Below are 20,907 nucleotides of genomic sequence, written 5' to 3'. Positions count from 1 at the left end.
TGCTTGTAAATGCAAAGTTGTTTATCTTAAAAATGCGCAGTGCTCGTAGCTACAAAGCATGAAGTCGCTCATGATTTAGCGTAACCTGTAACCCATCTAACATGTCTTATTGCTACAATAAGCTAAAGCAGTCACCTACAAAATTGTTGATATTATGTTTTAGTCAATATGGCTACATTCAGTGCCAATACTTGCTTCTTATGCACAGAAGCACAAATTGTTAGGAATGATTTAGCGGCAATGTACGAACCACTGCAAGACTTCGTTGATCAGTAAGCAAAGTACGCAAACCATGAGCGTTTATGTTTACTGTTCTCGCGACCACCGTGTAAAAGGTTATCGTTTGTCGTCGCTGCGAAATTCCTAAACATTTTGCAAGCAATGCCTTCCGGGGCCTTATCCACATACTTTCCGCAACGGAATATTTTGTCTGCGATGGTCGCAATGATGAATATCTCCGACCAAATTAAGCTATCGCATTTACTCGCATACTACCCACACAGGTTAGTACAAGCTAACGTTGACCAGTCCTGGCAAAAATGATGGCTAATTTGTGGTTAGTGTTGGCTGAATGATGGGCACTGTTTGCTAGCCTTAGAAATACTGTCGACCAGTGTTACCTTGCGTAGCCCTAGTGTCCTCTGTTACTGGCTAATGACGGCCAATGTTGGTGATACGCTCCTCTAACAGCGACATTCCATCCGGCCAATCCTTTTACAGTTGTTGAGTTGTATAGTAATTTTTCTGCTGTGCTTTTGTCATCCCCGACCAGGCTGCATGCACAAGGGCAAGTTCTACGAAGACGGAGCACAGGTGCCCTCTGACGAGCCGTGTCAGCACTGCTACTGCATGCGTCACGAAGTGGTCTGCGCGGTAAACGAATGCAAAGCACCGTCGGATGGATGCGTGGCCATGCCTACGGAACCAGGACACTGCTGCCCCTTGCGATACGAATGCCGTGAGTGTTCAGGACACTTCTGCTAACAATTGCTTGCACACTACCGCTTGATTCGTTGTCTTCGATACACCGCGGTCGTGGCCTCGTGGTAAAGTGTCCGCTTCGGCTGCGGGAGGTCGCGGGTTCAAATCCCGCTGCCGCCGGATGCCCACCGGTCTCTGTAAAAATGGGCACAAGCGCTGCCCCGCCGCGGTGGTCTAGTGGTTATGGCGCTCGGCTGCTGACCCGCAGGTCGCGGGATCAAATCCCGGCCGCGGCGGCTGCATTTTCGATGGAGGCGAAAATGCTTGAGGCCCGTGTACTTAGATTTAGGTGCACGTTAAAGATCCCCAGGTGGTCGAAATTTCCGGAGCCCTCCACTACGGCGTCTCTCATAATCATGTCTTGGTTTTGGGACGTTAAACCCCAGATATTATTATTATCGTTGTCTTCGATAGGCGCAGTGATTGCGTCTACTCGGTTTGCTTTCAAATCTTACAAACTAATTAGCTAACACGTATCTACCGAGTAAGTTTTGCACTTGTACGTGATGGACTCGCATAGTAATGACGCAAGAAATTTTAGTCTATATTCCGCATGTGTTTGCTTAGGCCTGGCAATAAGTATTCTGCATACAATTCTTCTTAGCCTCAAGAGTGTGCTTTAGGAAGCACCCGCATACACAATAAAGTTCGACGAAGCCTAAAACAAGAAAATCTACTGCGTAGCTGTTAACGAATCTACCTTTCACTGCCTTTTTTAGTTATCATGATGCAGTAGCTGCGTCACCCTGAATTTAAGGGATGGGCCACAACACATCATGCATGTGACGTAAGAGGTTTTACGTGGCGGGATGCAAAAAAAGAAAGAAAAAAATATAATCGTGAGACATGGTTTCCAAAGCCGCCGTCTTGAGTGCAACGAATAGATCGTTTATCTCCGATCACGATCGCATGGTAGGGGTTTGTCACGGAACATGAATATCTGCAGTTCCTGAAGGTGCTGTGTATCGGTTATCCACTTCGAAATCTGCTAAGGGATGAGTGTTGTAGCGCAAAACTTCATGTGGTGTCTGGCATCATCCAACGATTCGAAAGAAGCTTAACGAATCTAAAGTTTAAGCAAACCATAGTTTAAACACAGCAAGCTGACATTGTCGAGCATTGTATTTATCACGACATGTAGACTTCATCACAGTGTAGAGAGAGAGGGGGGGGGGGAGAGTTCATTATAAGATTGTAAAGAGGTCAGCCTGAGCCGCTACGCTCTGGTCGTTGCTACTCAGAGCTGCGTGAGCTAAACGTGTACCTAATAAACATATGTAGACGCATGAAACTTTAAGTAAGGCGACTGGGGCTTTTACCTTAGCCTGTTAGATACCTAGAAAACAGTCATTTCTTCAGTGAAGCACAACATTGGGGATTGAGATGCGCTACAAGCAAAAGTGAACAGTTATTTCGTGCGCAGTCACGTGTGCCCACTCACGCGTCACAGAAACTGTGAGCCGTGACTCGCTTCTTCTCCTAGATTTTCTTCTTGATAACGCATTCCCGACAGGTGTTTCTCAGAGTCAACATGACGTCTTTCACCAACCAACTGATGTTGGGTGGCCAGAAGCATGCTGTTTAGGTGTCGTCTCACTTATAGTTGATCACTCTGTTTAAGGCGAAGGAGTAGCAGTGATAAAACCGGACCGTTAAGATCCTCTCGAATCTTTTGTGCAGCGTCCGACATGACAACGACGCCAGGACCGGGGGCGACAAGTCCGGCAGCGACAACACCATCGACGTTCGAAACTGTGGAAGGGAAGAAGGGTGTTACGGAAGCGGGTGTGACCCCGGCCGCGACTACCACGGTTGCGCCATCCGCGACCACAACGACTGCCACCGGCGCCCCAACAGGCACCACTGGCGAAGGTACGAACGGATTGAGAAAAACTAAAGGTATCTGTACTACAACTGAGCCATTGGAGGGCTTCACGGTATCTGGGAGATGCGACAAACTCTACTGAGACGATTGAAAAGAATCAACCGAGATACGTGTACATGCGCAGCAATAAACCGAAAATGCGATAACAGAGAACTGTCATTTAACATCCCGAAAGCAAGGAGAAAAAAATATGGCAACGTGCGACCTGAGCTGCCTCGCTGTAGCCCAGGAAAACATTGTGCGCTCCTAAATTTTGTGTTTCTCTAGACATCATGACCCACTGAAACAGACCAAATAAGATGCAGGCGACAGATTAGGAGGTAAAAAGCATTCTGGTGAACTTTCTCAACTCGTTTAAGTGCAAAACTAGTATCGCCTGAGCCAGGCCCGTAGCCAGGAATTTTTTTTCTGGGGAGGGGGGGGGGGCACTTGCGCAAAACCTTGACTTTTTGAGAAAAACATATTTTTATAGCTTATTTTTGGTAAAAACACATACTTCACCATAATTTCCGGAGGGGAGGGGGGGGGCTAGCCCTCCCCCCCTTCCTGGCTACGGGCCTGGCCTGAGCTTGTTTCTATGACGCTGTTATTCTGCCTGATCAGGTGACAAACTTATTGCATCTATTGTTAAACTGAGTCCTAAAGGCAAGCTTTGATAAGTTAGTTACTTTTCTTTTTACGTTTTCACAGTTACGTGTAACAGCGCTTATTTAATCATCAGAATACTTTTCGCCTTGTTTCCTCCTCCATGAGAAAATCATGCTGTGAACCTAACACTATTTTTGCGCGTTTTGCAGCAACAACAGCTGTGCCAGAACTCGCCAGTGCAACTGCGCCGACATTCGCCGCGAAAGGTAGGTCAAGTATTAGCGAAATTAATGGGTCCGTTTTCTGCCTATAAAATTATTCTATATACACTATCTTATTGCCATTTGTTCACCTATATACCTGCTGTGCCTATTTACAGAGACGACCGAACCTGCAGTATCCGAGACGCCTACGGGAGCGCCGAGCACTACAGCAGAGGCAACGACGAAGCCGTCCGTGAGTGAGGAGACGATGCCTGAAAGCACTGCCAAATCAGAAGCAACCACGGAGTCCGTGACTGCGAGCACCGAACTGCCATCGACAGAAAAGCCGACCACTGCCGAAGGACCACGCGAGGACGAGGGACCGGAGACTACCGAGTCGCAGCCAGCCAGCTCTCTTACTCCCGCGGTGAGCACAGAGGCGGCGACTACGGCAGCAACCACTGAAGCTGCCAAGGAAGAAGCCACTACACAACCTGTGGCTACGTCTACAACTGCTCCCGAAGCATCAACGACTGCCGCGGCTACGACCGTGACGCAGGAAGCCGAAGCCACGACCCCACCGTCGGTGTCCCCCACACCAGCGGAAACCGAAAGTCCGACACCGTACGAAGCCAAAGAAACTACGCCAAAAATAGAAGAAACGTCAGCGACAGCCGGAGTCACAGCAGCGTCCACTACGGGAGCGACGGAGGAGGCTTCATCAGAAACTCCAGAAGTCAGCACAGTGCCAAAAACTACCGAGTCTGCAGAAGCTTCAACAACGCCCGCCTCTCCGAGCACCGGTGTCACAGAAGAAGCAACGACGTCGCACACCGAGGGACCCATGACAACAGGAGAAGCGAGCACACCGGCAGAAGCCGCGGAAGCGTCAACGCCTTCCGAAAAACCAACCGAAGAAACCACAACTGCAGGCGTAGGAGTCACCACAGGTGCTTCAACGCCTTCCGAGAAAGTCACCGAAGAAACGACGACTGCTGGCGTAGAAGTCAGCACGGGTGCCTCAACGCCTTCCGAGAAAGTTACGGAAGAAACAACGACTACCGGAGCAGAAGCCACCACAGGTGCTTCAACGCCTTCCGAAAAAGTTACCGAAGAAACAACGACTGCCGGAGCAGAAGCCACAAGTGCTTCCACGCCTTCCGAGGAAGTCACTGAAGAAACAACGACGGCGGAAGCAGAAGCCACCACTGGTGCTTCAACGCCTTCCGAGAAAGTCACCGAGGAAAGCACTACTGCTGGAGCGGAGGTTACCACAGGTGCGTCGACACCTTCCGAGAAAGTACCCGAAGAAACAACGACTTCTGCAGTAGAGGTCACCACAGGCCCTGTCAGCTCCAGAGAGGCCGTGACAACACCGGCTCTTACGGAGGGTGCTACAGAAGAAACGACTGTGAGGCACACGGAGGTGTCTACGACGACTGAAGCGCCGAGCACACCTGTGAAACCGGAATCTACCGTCTCAACTTCTGAAGCGGCCTCAGAGGGAACTACTCTAGGAGCAGAAGCCAGCACAGGGCCATCAGTATACACCGGATTGACCACAGAGATGCTGACGGAGGTGACGACGACTAAGGTTCCCGAAGCGGAAACCACAGTCGCTGAGCTCGGAAGAGAAGATAGGCCAAAAACAACTCCAGCATACGAAACGAGCACATCCACTGCGGTTTCGACGCCTGAAACCACCGAAGCGGAGACACGTGTAACGCCAGAAGCCACGACACCTCAGGAAGTCAGAGAGGGCACCACGAGTGAGGGAACCACAGCTGAGCCAGTCACTTCTGGAGCTCCAGAAATATCGGCTACTACGGAGCAAGTGACGGAAGAAGAAACGAAGCCCTCTACTGCACCCACGACGCCATCGGCAACTAGCACCGAAGCTACGGCCACTCCGTCTTCAACATCTTCAACACCTGAAAGTACGTCTGCAGCGACAGAACCTGCGACAACCGCGTCCGTGACGCCGTACGCAGAGGTTACGAACACCGTCCTCAACTACCGGTGAAGCAACGACGGAACCTGCCACCGCTCGCGAAGAAGTCACGACGCCCGAGGTTTCAGAAAGACAGGAACCCAAGACAGTGGAAACGAAAGAACCGATGACAACGCACACACCCGAGGAGGCTTCATCAACGACGCCAGCTGTGTCGCCAGAAGCTGTTTCTACACCAGAAGCTAGCACTCCAGAAGCCGCTACAACAGTGCCACCAGAAGTGAGCGAGAGCGTCACAACACCATCAGCAACTACCAGCGCTGAAGTAACGACGCCATCTGAAGTCGAGGGAACCACAGCGCAAAAAACTGTAGAGCCGTCCACAACGTCCCCGACAACGGAAGAAGAAACGACCAGCGCTGCCACTGTTGGTCCTACTACGGAAGCTGCGTCCCGTCCTACAACAACGGAGGGTGTTACAGGCACAACGGCAGCAGGAACTACCACTACAGAACCTGTGACAAGTCCAACAGCGACGGAAGGCGTTACTTCCGAAGTGACGACAATGTCTACGGGCGCAACTCCAGAGGCGGCTACTACACGGGAACCATCTGCAACTGAAGCGACCACCACTGAAACTCCGTATATCACAACGGCGACTAGGGCTCCTGAGGCTGGCCGAGACGAAGAGGCGCCATCGACAACACCACTACCTCCTGGGTACACGCCCACACATCCACCAGAAGAATCCACAACGGCGACGGCAGGTGTGACGACCGAGCCAGGCTCTACCACAACGTCGGCAGCTACAGAGGTTGCTTCGACGCCCGAGGTGTCTTCCGCCGTGCCAGAAGTCACGACGGGTGCGGTCACCACTACAGAAGCGCCAGCGACAACGCCGCCCGTGACACCCAGCGAGATCCTTACAACTCCAGGCTCAGAAGCGCCTGAGCTGGAACCAACGACAGGAAAACCGGAAAAGGAAGAGGGTGAAGAGCCATCGTCAGTAACGCCACCACCAGAAACGTCGAGCACGACAGAGGGAACCACACCAGTCTCAACCAAGGAGACACCGTCAACAGAGCGACCGACGACGGTTGCTGAGACGACTCCCTCTGAGGTCTCGACGACGAGGCCAGAAACGACGACCGAGGGCAAGACGCCTCCTACGTATGTAGAGCCAACTAGCAAGCAGCCATCGCCGAAGACGTCCGAAGTACCGGGAGAAGTCGAACAGGCTACAACGACGCCTGTAGAACTTGTAACTACTACAGAGGCTGCGACGACGGCAGCGGCCACAACCACACAGAAGCCCCAGCCGACAGTCGTAACCGAAGCTCCCGTCACTGGCTCTACCGGCTTTGAAACTCTAGATCACAGGAAAGCACCAACAACAACGGAAGCGCCTGCTCCGGAGACGACGCCAGAAGCACCCACGACAACAGAACAGCCGGCTATTACGCCAAGCACAGGCAAGTAGACAGTATGCCGAATAGCTCGGTATACTGGGAACTCTTCTGCAGCTTGTTCCTTCTGGAAACATACAATAATTAGAAGTGTAGCAAAACGTTTGCCGGCTTCAACTACACGATGTATAGTAGAAGTCATAGAGCCTGTCTCAGACACACGTGAACGGCACATTATGAAAAAGCAACATGTTATTTTATGTTTTACATAGAATTCAGTCATAAGTAACACGTAGATGCTTCAGGCTTACCGGTTTCAATCTAGGTTTTTTAACTGTCTATGTTATAAAATTTTCTGTCGCAAACTTACAGGTTTGCCCACAAGCACAGAGGTACCTGTATCAGTAACAACTCCAGCAGAGCCAGCGGTATCGACAACGAAGGAAGACACCGTTGGTCGGGAAGAAGAGCCTTCCTCTGAGGAAGAACCAGAAGGGGAACCTGGTAAGTAATGTTGGCAGGTGTAAATATTTTGTTTGAACCTGTTAAAACGTCACGACTGATAAGCTAACTTGAAGATAATCAAGTATGCAGGAGCGACATGAATCAAGTAATTATGCAAAAATAGAAAGATAAAGCTGTACTTTACAGATCGTAAGATGAACAAAACGAATGAACAAGGTCCTTGCTGTTAGCTGCTCCTGCTGGCTGTCACGCTAAAAAGTATTGTTACGAACTAGCATACACGAAGCGTTTAGCCTAGACTTCTGGAGCTGTTGATAAAAAAAAATCATAAATAGCACTTAGAAACCCGTTAAAGGGCTGTTCACGGCAAGCTTAGCTATTGTGTAAAAAAACCGAACGTATAAATGAGAACTTCGCATGACTTTCCGCAAAACACACACTAGCGTCAGACAGCTTCTCTATTGAAAGTGCGCTTGAACAAATTAGGAGGCAAGAGGCGTTGAGGAGCGAAATAATTGCAATAATTGCTTAATTTCTTTCGATGTAAGTATGGAGTTCTTATAATTTTCTCCAGCCTAGAAACTGTTTATGACCGTAATGTCTCACGTTAAATGCTATCCTACTGACTAAATTTTTGCAGCTTAACCACGGATGATGTTAAGAAAGAAGGAGAATTTTGTTATTGCATTTACATTGTGAGCAGCGAGTGGCACATTCTAGCCAAGAATAAAATTTCGTAAAGATAATCAACGCGCAATAACGACTCCTCCATTTACTGCACCCCCTTCACCTCTGTTTTTATCATTCGTATGAGAGAAGACGTAAACTCAAGACCTGCAAGCTTCTTGCTAACGTTCCACTCAAGTCAACTCACCCTTTTCTCTGCAGACTGTAGTTACCAAGGCCAGACCTTCAAGTTCGGTGACGAAGTTCCACCGCCCGATGCCTGCAAATATTGCCGCTGCTTCGACGGCGAAGTCATCTGTGCCGAGAAGGTTTGCCTCCCACCGGCACCAAACTGCATTCCAGGCCCAATACCCCAAGGAGAATGTTGCCCTGAAATGTACAACTGCGGTAAGTTGAAGTCTCATGCCGTCATCTTCTCCTGACTTGCTCAGCAGTGGGCTTACAAAACAAGGTTACGTGTTGATCCGTATTTTTTGCAAATGAAATGCAGGTAAATGGCATGCCCTGTATGTCGACTGTCACAGTGAAGCGAAGCTATACTAACAGTACACTACATATGAAAGTGTACGAGAGAATATATTGCTTATCTTTACGGTGTCAGATAAGTTTTATCCGTACTACCACGGGCAAACAGTTTGCAGCGCATTAAAAATTGTCTGGACTAGGCCAATCAGGTATTAACGCAGTTGCTCCATTTTCTCACGCATAAGTGATGATTCGGACGACTTGAGATCCAAAAACCTGCAGACACATGACGCAAGGGGCATACAGGGCCCATCCATATCATCCCTTCCGAAAGAGACAATATTGTCGGCAATATGCCACTACGTTGCAGTTCCACAAGCACGATATCTTTCCGTATGTCTGTTTTTTTTCTTGCAAGTGTAGAACTATATTTGAGTATACTGCTGTAAATAATGCATTTTTCTTTGACCGTCAGCGATCATGTATGTCCCTTATGTCCAGTGCGTGTGTGCTGTTTCCTTTCAAGTCATGAACCAACCAGTCCAAATGCGGGCGCTTCTGTAGTTCACTTGAACCATGACAGGTCCTTGTTCACTTAGGAGCTCCTTGTGGATAACGCACTCACATTTTGACATAAATTTCCTTACGTTTTTTCATTACCTGCAGATGGTGAGGAGATGCCAGGTACGACGCAGCTTCCTACCATCGAGCCTACCAGCAAGAAGACACCACCTCCAACAGTAGAGACCCGGCAACGACACCAGAAGTCAGTGCACCGTCTACCGAAGGCACCGCGTCACCTGCTTCTACCGAGCTCAGCACAGAACCTAGTGCCACGCAGCCTCCATCCACAACGTCAGCTGGGGAGTCTACCACGGCAGAGAGCACAACCGAACCAGAAGCAGAAGGCAGGAAGAAGCTGCCTCCGTCTGAAAAGCCAGAGGAATCGACGACAGGTACAGAGGGCACCTCGGCCGCGACAACACCGTCAGAGACTGAGGCCACTGAAGGTTCCACGGCTCCTTCTCTCTCAACACAACCACCGGAAGCGACATCTGCGGAAACAGGTGCTACGAGTGAACCGTCCGTCACGACACCAGAAACAACGCCGAGTGGTGAAACGACTGGTCCTAGTGAGGCCTCGACGCCCGAATTGACTACTCCATCTGAAGAAACAAGTCCTACCGGAACTGCCAGTGAACCAACCACTCCTGGCGTGACGACGCCTGTTGTCACAACCGAGCCAGCGTCAACAGAGGCTCCTTCATCCGAAACAAGCCCAAGTGCGACAACTGCTGCCGGCAGCACACCTGCTGAAACGCCAGAGACATCTACTTCAGAGGTAACCACACCGAGTGCAGCAACTAGTTCCGAAACGACGACGTCAGCTGAAACTGGCTCAACGGGCACTGCAGCGGAAGGAAGCACTGCTGAAACCACACCTAGCGGCTCCACCCTCGAGGCTAGCACGCCTAGCGCGACTACTCCGTCTATGACGTCTCCTGAGGCCAGTACGCCTGAGGCCAGTACGCCTGAAGCCAGCACACCTGAAGCTAGCACTCCCGAAGTCACCACTCCTGAATCCAGCTCGCCCGCAGCCAGCACGCCTGAGGCTAGTACCCCTGAGGCTAGTACAGCAACACCAAGCACTCCAGAATCTAGTACTCCTGAATCCAGCACGCCTGAAGCAAGCACACCGGAGTCTAGTTCTCCAGAGGCAACAACACCTGTGGTGTCCACTCCTGAGCCTAGTACTGAAGTTACTACTTCAGAAGCTAGTACTCCTGCTGCTGAGTCCAGAGCAACTGAAGTCAGCACTGCTGAAGCCACAACTCCCGCACCGACATCTCCTGAGGGCAGTACACCCGAAGCTAGCACGCCTGAAGTCACAACGCCGGCTGCAACTTCAGAGGCAAGTACCGAAGCTGCAACATCTTCGGAAGGCACTACACCAGAAGTCACCACACCTAGCGCCACCACCCCGGCATTGACCGAAGGTACCACGCCAGAGGCCAGTACATCTGGCGCAACTACTCCTGGCGCAACTTCGCCAGAGGGCACTACACCAGAAGCAAGTACCCCCGAGCAATCAACACCTGCTTCCACGGAAGGCACTACGCCAGAAGTAACCACACCAAGTGCAACATCACCGGAGGCAACTACCCCGGAGTCTAGCGTTCCGACTACACCTCAGGAAGCCAGTACACCCGAAACAAGCACGGCAGGTGAAACATCTTCGGAAGGCTCTACAGCGGAAATGACAACGCCAGGAGCTAGCACACCTGTCGAAACTTCAACGGAAGGAGCTACATCTGAAGCTACATCTCCCGAAGCTACAACTCCGGAGGTGACACCTACGGAAGGCACAACACCAGAAGGCAGCACAGCAGCGACCACTTCACCACCTAGTACCACGTCGGAGGCAACAAGTCCTGGAGAGACAACACCCGTAGCAACGTCTAGCGAGGGCACCACACCAGAAGCTAGTACTCCTGGTGTAACCACTGCGGCTCCGACCAGCCCCGAGGTTACAACTCCAGAGGCCAGCACTCCTACAGGAGCGGCTACCCTGGCGGCAACGTCTCCAGAAGTTACCACACCTGAGAGTAGCACGCCAGCAGGTAGCACGCCCGCTGAAACCACACCCGGTTTATCGACACACGAGGCCACCACCCCAGAGACAAGTACACCGGAGGAAACTAGCGCTACGACACCTGAGGCAAGCACACCTTCAGCCACTGCTTCTGAAGGCCCTACGTCTACTGCAACAGAATCAACAGCACCCACAACCGAACAGCCTAGTTCTGTGCCTTCTACACCTGAGGTGTCTACCGCTGAAGCATCGACGCCGGAAGTGGGATCCACTGGTCCAACTAGCACTGAAGCCGCAACATCCGAGTCACCAGCTGCTACAACTCCCGAGGCTCCAACGAGTGCCGTCACAACTCCCTCCGCTCCGACAACTGAAGCTGCCACAGAGGCATCTAGCCCCGCAGAGAGCACGCCAACTGGAACCGTAGCTCCCACTACAATAGAAGCGAGAACATCTGGGCTGGCGGAAACAACGCCGGAAAGCACAACGCCAGCTACACCTGAAGCTACAACTCCGGCTGAGACGTCAGCGACGTCAGAATCTGCGGCCACTGAACCTGCCGCTACCACAGAAGCTTCACCAAGTTCATCTGAAGCTACAACACCGGCCTCAACCGCGGCTACGGAAGCGACCACGCCATCTGCTACGGAAGAGACGAAGGAATCAACAACACCATCTGCGTCCACTACACCGGCGGAGACGTCAGAGACAGAGGGTGCTAGTACGCCATCTAGTGTGGCAACCGAGGCAAGTACGCCTGAAACAACGAAGGAGACTACGGAGGTATCGACACCTGTTTCCACCGAGGCAACGACACCAGGAACGACCGAAGAAACAGCTTCCACTCCCACGGCGGCTGTCTCTGAAGCATCCACTCCGGCAACCACAGAAGGCACGGAAGAGCCGAAGACGCCTTCTACAGCGGGCACAGAAGGAACCAGTCCGACTGAGATGCGAGATGCCGCCACTACGGAGGGTGCAACAACGCCTTCGGAGGCGACGACAAAGGCTGAAACTGAGGCCACAACCGCAAGTGAGGCTGTATCTACAGAAACCTCCACTACACCGGGCACACCTGCTTCGGCGACGACGGGTGCCACGGAAGAGACCAAGGAAGCCACCACCGCCCCGTCCAGCGAGGCTACTGAGGCAAGCACATCGCCCGCATCCTCGGAAGCTACCACAGAAGGCAGCACTACCGCGGCGACAACGGGTGCGTCCGAGTCAACCACGGCAGCGGTAGAGACGTCAGCCATGGAGGCTTCCACGCCAGCATCGACAGCACCGAGCAGCGAAGCGACCACTGCAGAAGCAAAAACGGAGTCGACTCCTGGAATGTCAACTACGCCAAAGCCCAGTGAGGTTACTACACCATCGGCGGCGACAACCGAAGAATCAGAGGAGGTGTTCCCGACAGGTGAGTGAGTGCTTTACGGCTTCTCTTTGTAGCCACATTGGATGACCACTGCAGCGCTCGCGTCCTTCTGCGTAATCGCTAGCAATCCCATGTAGCAGGTGTCGCGCTAACTGAACAAACGAAAAAAAAAAAGTTTGGAGAGCAGGAAGCTTGATTTTCTTTCTTGCAACAAGTTCGAGTTTGTTTCTTTTTTTCTGATCAGATTTACCTGTATTTCGGCAGTGTTGACGGCAACCTTTGTGACTTGATTTTGCTCTTGATTGAAAAACGGCGTGATGGTTGCTTATAGAGATATGATTCACCACTCTGTGAGCTGTGACACTGGCAGAAATCAATAATATTAGTAAATGTATGTATGCAAGAAACACTTTAGTTGTCGATTTTTATAAAACCCTATTAATGAGACGGTTTTCTTCTTCTCCTAAGCTGTGAAGTGTGACTCGTAACTTCGAAAATATAATATAAAACCCACAAATTAGTTAACGTGCTTCGTTGTTCATACCTACACGAACAGAATGCGACGTCAACGGCGTATTATACAAGGAGGGTGACCAGGTGCCGGACGGCAACCCTTGCCACTTCTGCAACTGTCTCGAAGGAGAGGTCATCTGTGCCGAGAGGATCTGCAGGCCACCCGGCCCAGAGTGCAAGCCTCTGCCAAAGTCTCCCGATCAGTGCTGTCCAGATTACGATTGTGGTAAGTAATGTTATGCAGCGGTTCTTAACGTATAACGAGCTTTTTTGTTTGTGTAACGTCTTGGTTGTGTACTGCCCTTGAGTATTAGTACCATTTGATTGACCGCTTGACTCAACGAGACATTGAATGGGATGACCCTCAAAAGATATGTCTACGAGCTGACTGACTGTTCGGTCTTAGCTATCTGGACGGTAAAGACATGTTCATGTTCACAAGAATTCAAATTTCGCCTTGCAGTCTACTAAGACTGAATCACAACCTGTCGATTCAGAGGATGGTCCTTAGCTGAATTTAAGAATAATAATAATTGTTGGGGTTTTACGTCCCAAAACCAGGATATAATTATGAGAGACGCCGTAGTGGAGGGCTCCGAAAATTTCGGCCACCAGGGGTTATTCAACGCGCACCTAAATCTAAGCACGCGGGCCTCTAGCATTTTTCTTCCATCGAAATGCAGCCGCCGCCGCCGGGATTCGATCCCCCGACCTTCGGGTCAGCAGTCGCCCCGCCACTGTGGCCTAGTAGTTATGGCGTTCGATTGCTGACCCGAAGGTCGCGGGATCGAATACCGGCCGCGGCGGCTGCATTTTTGATGAAGGGGAAAGTGTTTGAGGCCCGTGTACTTAGATAGATTTAGGTGCACGTTAAGGAACACCAGGTGGTCGAAATTTCCGGAGCCCTCCACTACGGCGTCTCTCATAATCATATCGTGGTTTTGGGACGTTAAACCCCAGATATTATTATCGCGTCAGCAGTCGAGCACCATAAAGACTAGACCACTGCGGCGGGTAATCGGCTGAATTTAAATTCAGCAGCTTACACCCCCACCCTCCCCCCCACCCCGGAAACTGCGCAATTCGTAATGAGGAACGTGTAGTGAGGAAGTCCGGAATACCCTGCGGGGAAGTGAAAAAGTCCAGCCCACCTGTGGTTCTTCAACGTGCAACCAAGACATCACTTGCGAGCGTTATTGCAGTTTCTCTCATTTAAAGTTCGAATAAATAAGGATACAAAAACGTTAAAGATGAAAAAGAAAATAATTCTGAACCTTAAATATAAACCTATTCACTTCGTTCCTGCTGCAGAAGGCGTCACGACTCCAGCAGCAGTGTCCACCGTGGAGGGACGAAAGAAGCCTCCAGAGGCGACTCCGCCCATGGCCGAAACTACTCCGGCAGTGACAGTGCCTACAACGCCAAAGCTACAAGAGGACGTGGATGATCAGCCGAAGCGTGAGTGGATGCTCTTGACGCTTTTGGTCGCGTTCGAATAAAAAAAAAAAAAAAACTCTGAAGAGCGCGGAAGAAAATTACAACATAATTTTCCTATAAGGTATCTGCCTGAATAAGAGATTCAGATACAGGGTTTAAAGACTTCCTGTAGAGTAAACGTCTTATAGAATCTAGCCTGTATAGGACCAAACCTGATGTTGGGAGGGGCGCGAAGGGCTGCTAGAAGGGTACCGAGTTCCTTCTGTAAATTGTGGTAGTGCCATACGCATTGCTACAAGAAAAATAAACTGTAACAAGCTAATGAATTCGCAAGCCAAGAGGCTCCGCAAGCATAAACTCTAAGGTGTTATACTCATCCCATAGGTAGTCATTTAGAATGCCTAAGTTATAAACAGTCGCAGTAAAGGGATAGAGGGAGTACGTTATCGCAGTTTTTACGTTCAACAAACTTGCATGAACGACAGTTGGACTGCAAAGTATCATCCTGTGCTGTGAACTGCAGTGGCTGTGTGCACGTGCTTTGTTTTTACCCTCTGTCCCTTACTTTCGGTCTTATCTTTCTAGTCCCTTCCAGTTACCCACCACGAGCGTAGGGTAGTAAACATCATGTTTGTTCAGGTTCCTTTCTTTCCTTTCAACTCTTTTTCTCATCAAGTAACAATTTACTACACAGAATTTAAGCATAGCGTGCTATGCTTGACTGTTGAGTAGTAAATTGCTTTTGAGAAAATGCAACAGTTACATTATGCTTGGATTAATGTAAAACAAGTCTATTCACGCAAACCATACTTAAAAGTGCCAGCTAATATGGACATTTGCAAATCCTAGTGCTGGGAGCAAGTTTGGTTTCTGTCAGGTTGGGCATTCATTGCGTATTACGCTCTACAGAAGAGCAAATAAAGACTATTTTCAACAACATTTTCTCTATTTTGTAGAGTAACTTCTTCAAGGACAGTGCTTTAGGACTGAAACGTATATAAAGAAGTTTCGTTCGGTTGTCTATAGACCTCTTCAACGGAGAAGAGGATCACCTCCTTTCTAGACTGTTGCACGGGAGCACCAACGCTGACGTCACAGCCTCGGCAGTGTATTTTTGGGGGGTCAGGCATATTAACAACAGCCCAGAGAGGATTATGGCGGCGCCCAGGGAGCCTTGATTGACAAGGTTTTTAATGCGACCTTTTCTATCTTTCAGCATGCAATGTCCAAGGAACAACAGTGGAACACGGTCAGGTGATCCAGACGGCCAACCCATGCACGTTCTGCAAGTGCACGTTCGGCGAGATGGTCTGCGCCGAGCGCGTTTGCGAGGAGCCTCCGCGTCCGGGCTGCAAGCCGACCGGCGTCAAACCAGAGCAGTGCTGTGCCGAGGCGTACATATGCCGTAAGCGGGATTTTATGTTTAAAATTGAGTATTTGGAAGATTAATAATGAGAAGGGGTACTGCCAAGCAGAGCTGGGGAAGTAACATTGTGATAATTGCAGGAAATATCTTGCGCAAGGTGCTCGTAACGCTTGATGAATGCGAGAAACAACATATTGTGGGATGTAGAAAAGTTAAAAGGGGTATTTTATTGAGAATGCCGGAAATTCAACTTCCTGAGTAACTTCATGCTAATAACTCAGAGCAAGATGTGACTTCGATATTTATGGAGAGCCGTTTCTGTGATGAGAATTGTGACAACGTCTGATATTCAAGCATCCTATCTTATCATTGAAATTGACTTAAGTGAAATTATTTAGCGCTATATAAAGTTTATACCTTTATTCAAAACATGAGATATTTTTATTCGTGCAATTTACAATAAAGCTGTAATATTGTGTTTATAAACAGACGGGTACTACAGACATAGTGAGGAATAAAGTAGACAAATGTTTTCTTAGTAGGCCAATGTCTCTTAAAAACATTGTGAATTTAGCTCATAGGACTGAGTGCTATTACTTTAGCAGCCTTCGTTCTGATCATATCGCAGTTTTGACAAGGAAAACATCAGAAGTTATTATTATTGTTTTTATTCTAACACTTCGTTCTCTTGTGAACCCCTACAGCGTCCGAAGAGGAAGAAGGTCGCGAAGAAATGGTGACGCAGAGACCATCGGTGTTCAAGTTTACCACAATCAGCCCAACGACCGCCGATCTGAGCAAGATCTTCGGCCCCAACGCCACAACGACGCCAGTGCCATCGACGACAGTGACACCGTTCGTCATCGAAGTCATGACGGAGCCCCCTGCTTCGCAGCCACCCGTCCACGACCTCTCAACGGGCGAACCGGAAGCTACAACGACGGCGAAGACGGAGACCGGAGTGACCGAGGCAACGGCGACAACCGGCGAAGAGAAGACGACACCGGCCACAACGGCTGCTCCCGAATCAACTAGTCAACCGTCCGAAGCCACTAGTCCCACTACCGAGACCCCACCAGAGGGCGCGAATGCTACTACTGCCACTTACCCCACGAAGCCGCTCGTACACTACACGACGACCACAGAGGTGTCGACGGCGGTGACGTCAGCGGAACCAGAAGAGCCTCGCGAGGAAGAGGCAACGACGCCTGCCGCCACAACAGTGGAACCGGTAGAAGGCAAGAAGGCGACGCCATCTCCGGAGACCACGGAGTCACCGTCGCTCTTCACAACTATCATGGAGTTCTTCACCGGAAGTACGACGGAGTCACCGGAAGTGAACGCGACGACGCCATCAGTGCCACCTACCACTGTCACGACGCCGAAGCCCGTGGCCGAGACGGAGAAGCCGGCAGAGACTGCTGCGACCGCGGGCGCCCCCGCTACGGAGCCAACGAAACCGGTACCCGAGAGTACGGCCACTCCAGAAGTGACGACGCCACCGCCGGCTGTTACGGCTACAGGAGAACCGGAACTACCTCGGGAGGAAGGCACGACTCCCACACCAAGCACAGAAGGTAACATCATTGCCTGGTATCAAGCGCTAAATATTTGCTTTTTTAAATAAAGTAATGTAAGGACACCTGAAACATGCTAATGACAGCCGTACACCCTTTGCAAAAGAAGTTACAACTCGTAGACCCCATCCGAATACAAGAGCGTTGCATTTTATTGCGATAACAATTATATGGACGCCGTCACGGTCGCCGTCGCCGTCATGTCCCGTATAAAGTCCAAATTGATAACATCCCCCGCGCATCGTATTTTCTACCGCGGGTAAAAGCGCGAGTGAAAGCGCGAGAGCAGGAGCGAAGAACGCGGCCGAAGCAGAGATCAAACGAGCCGGCCCATTTCCGTCGCTCGCAGAGCGCATGCGATAACATCACCCTGCTTGGGAGGCCTGCCGTCGAAGAAAGGAAACGCCCCACCCGTTTTGAACGAGCATTAAAAAACGCGAAGGGGGGGGGGTGTCACTCGAGCAACAACTTTGAACTTTGATTCTAAGGGCGCGGTCGCGATAGCTGGCACGGGCGCTATCTCGGGAGCCATCATCGGGCGGTTCGTATGCGCCCTTCTACGTGCTGCGCTCTCAACGCGAAGTGACTATGCGTAAAGAGCATCTCTCTCTCCCTGGAGCGGCCGTATTCTCTAACACCAGCGTTTTGTAGAGTTGCGCGAGATCGGTTACAGAAGAGTTAGCTGCGAGCCTCACTTCGAATAACATTACAATTTGTTGCTATCGCATTCATTGCTTCGCCCTTGCGGTGAAACCGTGAACTGTTTCTCACATTAAAGATATCGCTATTGTTTTATGTGCACATGCTCTAGACAAAGAAACGCAATAGAGATCTCTACTGTTTCTCTGAGTGCACCACAAGTATCTCAATTTCCAGCGCAATCGGAGCGACTACTTGTTGAGCATTCGAATGTCGACCATCGCACCCGAAACGAAGTATTAAATTCATTTTTTGTTTATTTTCAGAACCGGAATCCACGACAACGGAAGGTGCTATCATAATCGAGGAAGGATGTGAGTAGCTACCTAATAACATTATTTTGCCACCTAGCATGACAATATGCCTCCAACGTCGCTGTGCTTGCAACTGTGTTCACCACGCTGTTTGTAAAGTTAGCATAGCGTTTCGATAATCAGTCATTAACACTGACTCCATTTCGGGTCACACTTTAGACGGATACAAAACTTTCTCAAAGTACTCACGCAGAAAATTTCGATCGAAATGGTCGTTGTGTCGGCTTCTTCGCACGTTGGCTATGTCCGCAGTGAAGCCAGCTTTCCGTGTGCGACAACTCGTAAAGGAGAGCGTCACAAGCATCTGAAAAGGCGGTACTGCGCATGTGTTCCGCTTTCCTGGCACTGTTTTAAATGATGGAACTGTTCGCTTTCAGCATACATTTGCGACAGGGGCATCAAAAATGACATGAACGACAGCCAAGTGGCTGAAGTCCTCGCAAATGACAGCTAGGAGAGAGAGAGAGAGAGAGAGAGAGAGATGGTTTAATGAAAAGCTGGAGATGTCAGCCTGGCTATTCGCCTGACATGCTACTCCAGGGTCGCACGTTAGTCTTGATGAGAAAGTGGAATGATTGAAAGAGAGTTGGAAATATTCGTTCCACTGAGAATATAAGGGATGATGAACCAGAAATACGTTAACAAACGTACCCACGCGAAGTACGGAAAAGATTTTCAAGAAGAAATACCCTAACTTAAACATAAATTGCTGCTCATTTTTGACTTCCAACTTGATATACGCGTTTCTACAATTCTTGATCAGCGAGCCCCGACTAAAACGAGCCCATATTGTAGACACACTGGCACCAGAGAAACATCTTGATCGACAAGGGTTCAATTATTGCAGTTCCAAATGAACCTGTGAACATCTCCTCTGTAGCGCTTCTATTCGAACAACTTCGTTTTCTGTGGTCTTTTATAGTTCGTTCCCTTTATAGCCTGGCAACCCACTTTCTTGGACAACAGTTGCCACTGTTAACCTAGCCATTACCATTCCATCACTTAAAATAGTTCCATATTGAATGCCACGTTGCTTTTATTGCGATCGTGTACTTTGTTGCATGATACAATGACATAGTGTTCCAAAGAGTGTTAGTAGAAGATGAAGGTTTGGACGGTTGAGAAACAGGCAAACAAGGATGACACCAAAGCTCCGACAAGGCAATTTGTCTTCATCAGGACAGCAGTTTTCTCAGAGAGACTTGACCGTACTCAACGGGGCAGCAACTGACAAGTATCCTGGTATAGTCGATATCTCCATCGACGCTCCTTGTTACACACAGTGTGTAACATCGTTGTGTGCGAAGCCGCCTTTGTATGTCCCTTTATGTGTTTTCCAGCGCATTCTGCGCCACTACACAATGTTGAGATGAAAAATCCTTGAACTGGGGTTGTCGCTAGAGCCACTTCTTGAATCTTGGTTCCAGCGACACCTCGCGTTCAAGGATTTTTCATCTCTTCAAGCTTCTACCATCTCTCTCCTCAACTTCTACCTTGTTTGAACTACACCACGTTTTCATACGAACTTGTGAGCTTTGAACTCTGCATTGATTCACCCCACATCGATACAGGATACATTGTCGCACTGACCTTCGAAATATTTCTTCTCACTTCGCAGCTTGCATCTTCGACGCCAAGGTGTATCAATCGGCAGAGCAGATCCCACGGCCGGACCCGTGCGACTTCTGCTTCTGCTTCCGCGGTGACATCATCTGTCTACAGCAGACGTGCCCACCGCCGATCCCTCAGTGTTACGAGACGCCCATCAGCGGTTTCTGCTGTCCGCGATACGAATGCCGTGAGTAGAGAGTGCTGTACCACACTATCTTAGCAAAATGTTAGCGAAAAGCCTTCAAGGAAACATTTTAGTAACAGCAAGTGTTCCTACGTCTCAAATGCAGTTACAAATCTTTTACTAGCAATTTAGCAACTCTGTAGCTTCGAACGTGCAATCAAGATAAGTTAATACAGCCTACTACCTCATAGTGCCAATGGTACATGTTGCTGAATTACTGTGATATGTGTCCAACTTTAACCAAGCTGTAGATTATTTCATTATTTTGGTTTAAAACTTTTGTGCCGTATTTTTGTGCATAAGCACGGATATTATTAGGTTATATAAGTTTGAGACAATACTACGTACCCACCGGCACAAACAGTGGTCCTTGAAGCACAGCCTATTTGTATGGAGCCGGATGGAGTCGAGTAGCCGCCTTTGCGCTGTGTGGTATATATTTCTCTCTCGCGTACACTCGTGTACAGTGTACAACCATGTACTCGCTCCTTGATGTCTTTTGTACGACTGTCATTGACCATTCCTGCATGCATACAAGGATAAATGAATGTGTGAATCCTCCCGGCATTTACCTTTTGCTTAAATCTGAATCTTGATATTAAAGCAT

The 20,907-nt window shown here is 49.6% G+C and overlaps 1 protein-coding gene across 1 annotated transcript in view; it reads left to right on the top strand.

The window, feature by feature from the left end:
* The window catches only part of LOC119391205 (mucin-2), a 148,351-nt gene that overhangs the window by 119,609 nt on the left and 7,835 nt on the right, over positions 1-20,907 (top strand). Inside the window, exons 8-21 of the mRNA XM_049415194.1 lie at positions 773-958; positions 2,662-2,853; positions 3,664-3,720; positions 3,834-5,676; positions 6,272-7,080; positions 7,387-7,518; positions 8,368-8,553; positions 9,303-12,641; positions 13,156-13,338; positions 14,424-14,570; positions 15,766-15,954; positions 16,620-17,492; positions 18,458-18,505; positions 20,124-20,303. Coding sequence (XP_049271151.1) covers positions 773-958; positions 2,662-2,853; positions 3,664-3,720; positions 3,834-5,676; positions 6,272-7,080; positions 7,387-7,518; positions 8,368-8,553; positions 9,303-12,641; positions 13,156-13,338; positions 14,424-14,570; positions 15,766-15,954; positions 16,620-17,492; positions 18,458-18,505; positions 20,124-20,303 — 8,364 coding nt within the window. The remainder of the gene's footprint in view (positions 1-772; positions 959-2,661; positions 2,854-3,663; positions 3,721-3,833; positions 5,677-6,271; positions 7,081-7,386; positions 7,519-8,367; positions 8,554-9,302; positions 12,642-13,155; positions 13,339-14,423; positions 14,571-15,765; positions 15,955-16,619; positions 17,493-18,457; positions 18,506-20,123; positions 20,304-20,907) is intronic.

This window comes from Rhipicephalus sanguineus, chromosome 4, assembly GCF_013339695.2.
Source record: "Rhipicephalus sanguineus isolate Rsan-2018 chromosome 4, BIME_Rsan_1.4, whole genome shotgun sequence".
Lineage (NCBI taxonomy): Eukaryota > Metazoa > Arthropoda > Arachnida > Ixodida > Ixodidae > Rhipicephalus > Rhipicephalus sanguineus.
The sequence above is the reverse complement of the archived record's forward strand: the minus strand, read 5'-3'. Positions and strand labels throughout refer to the sequence as shown.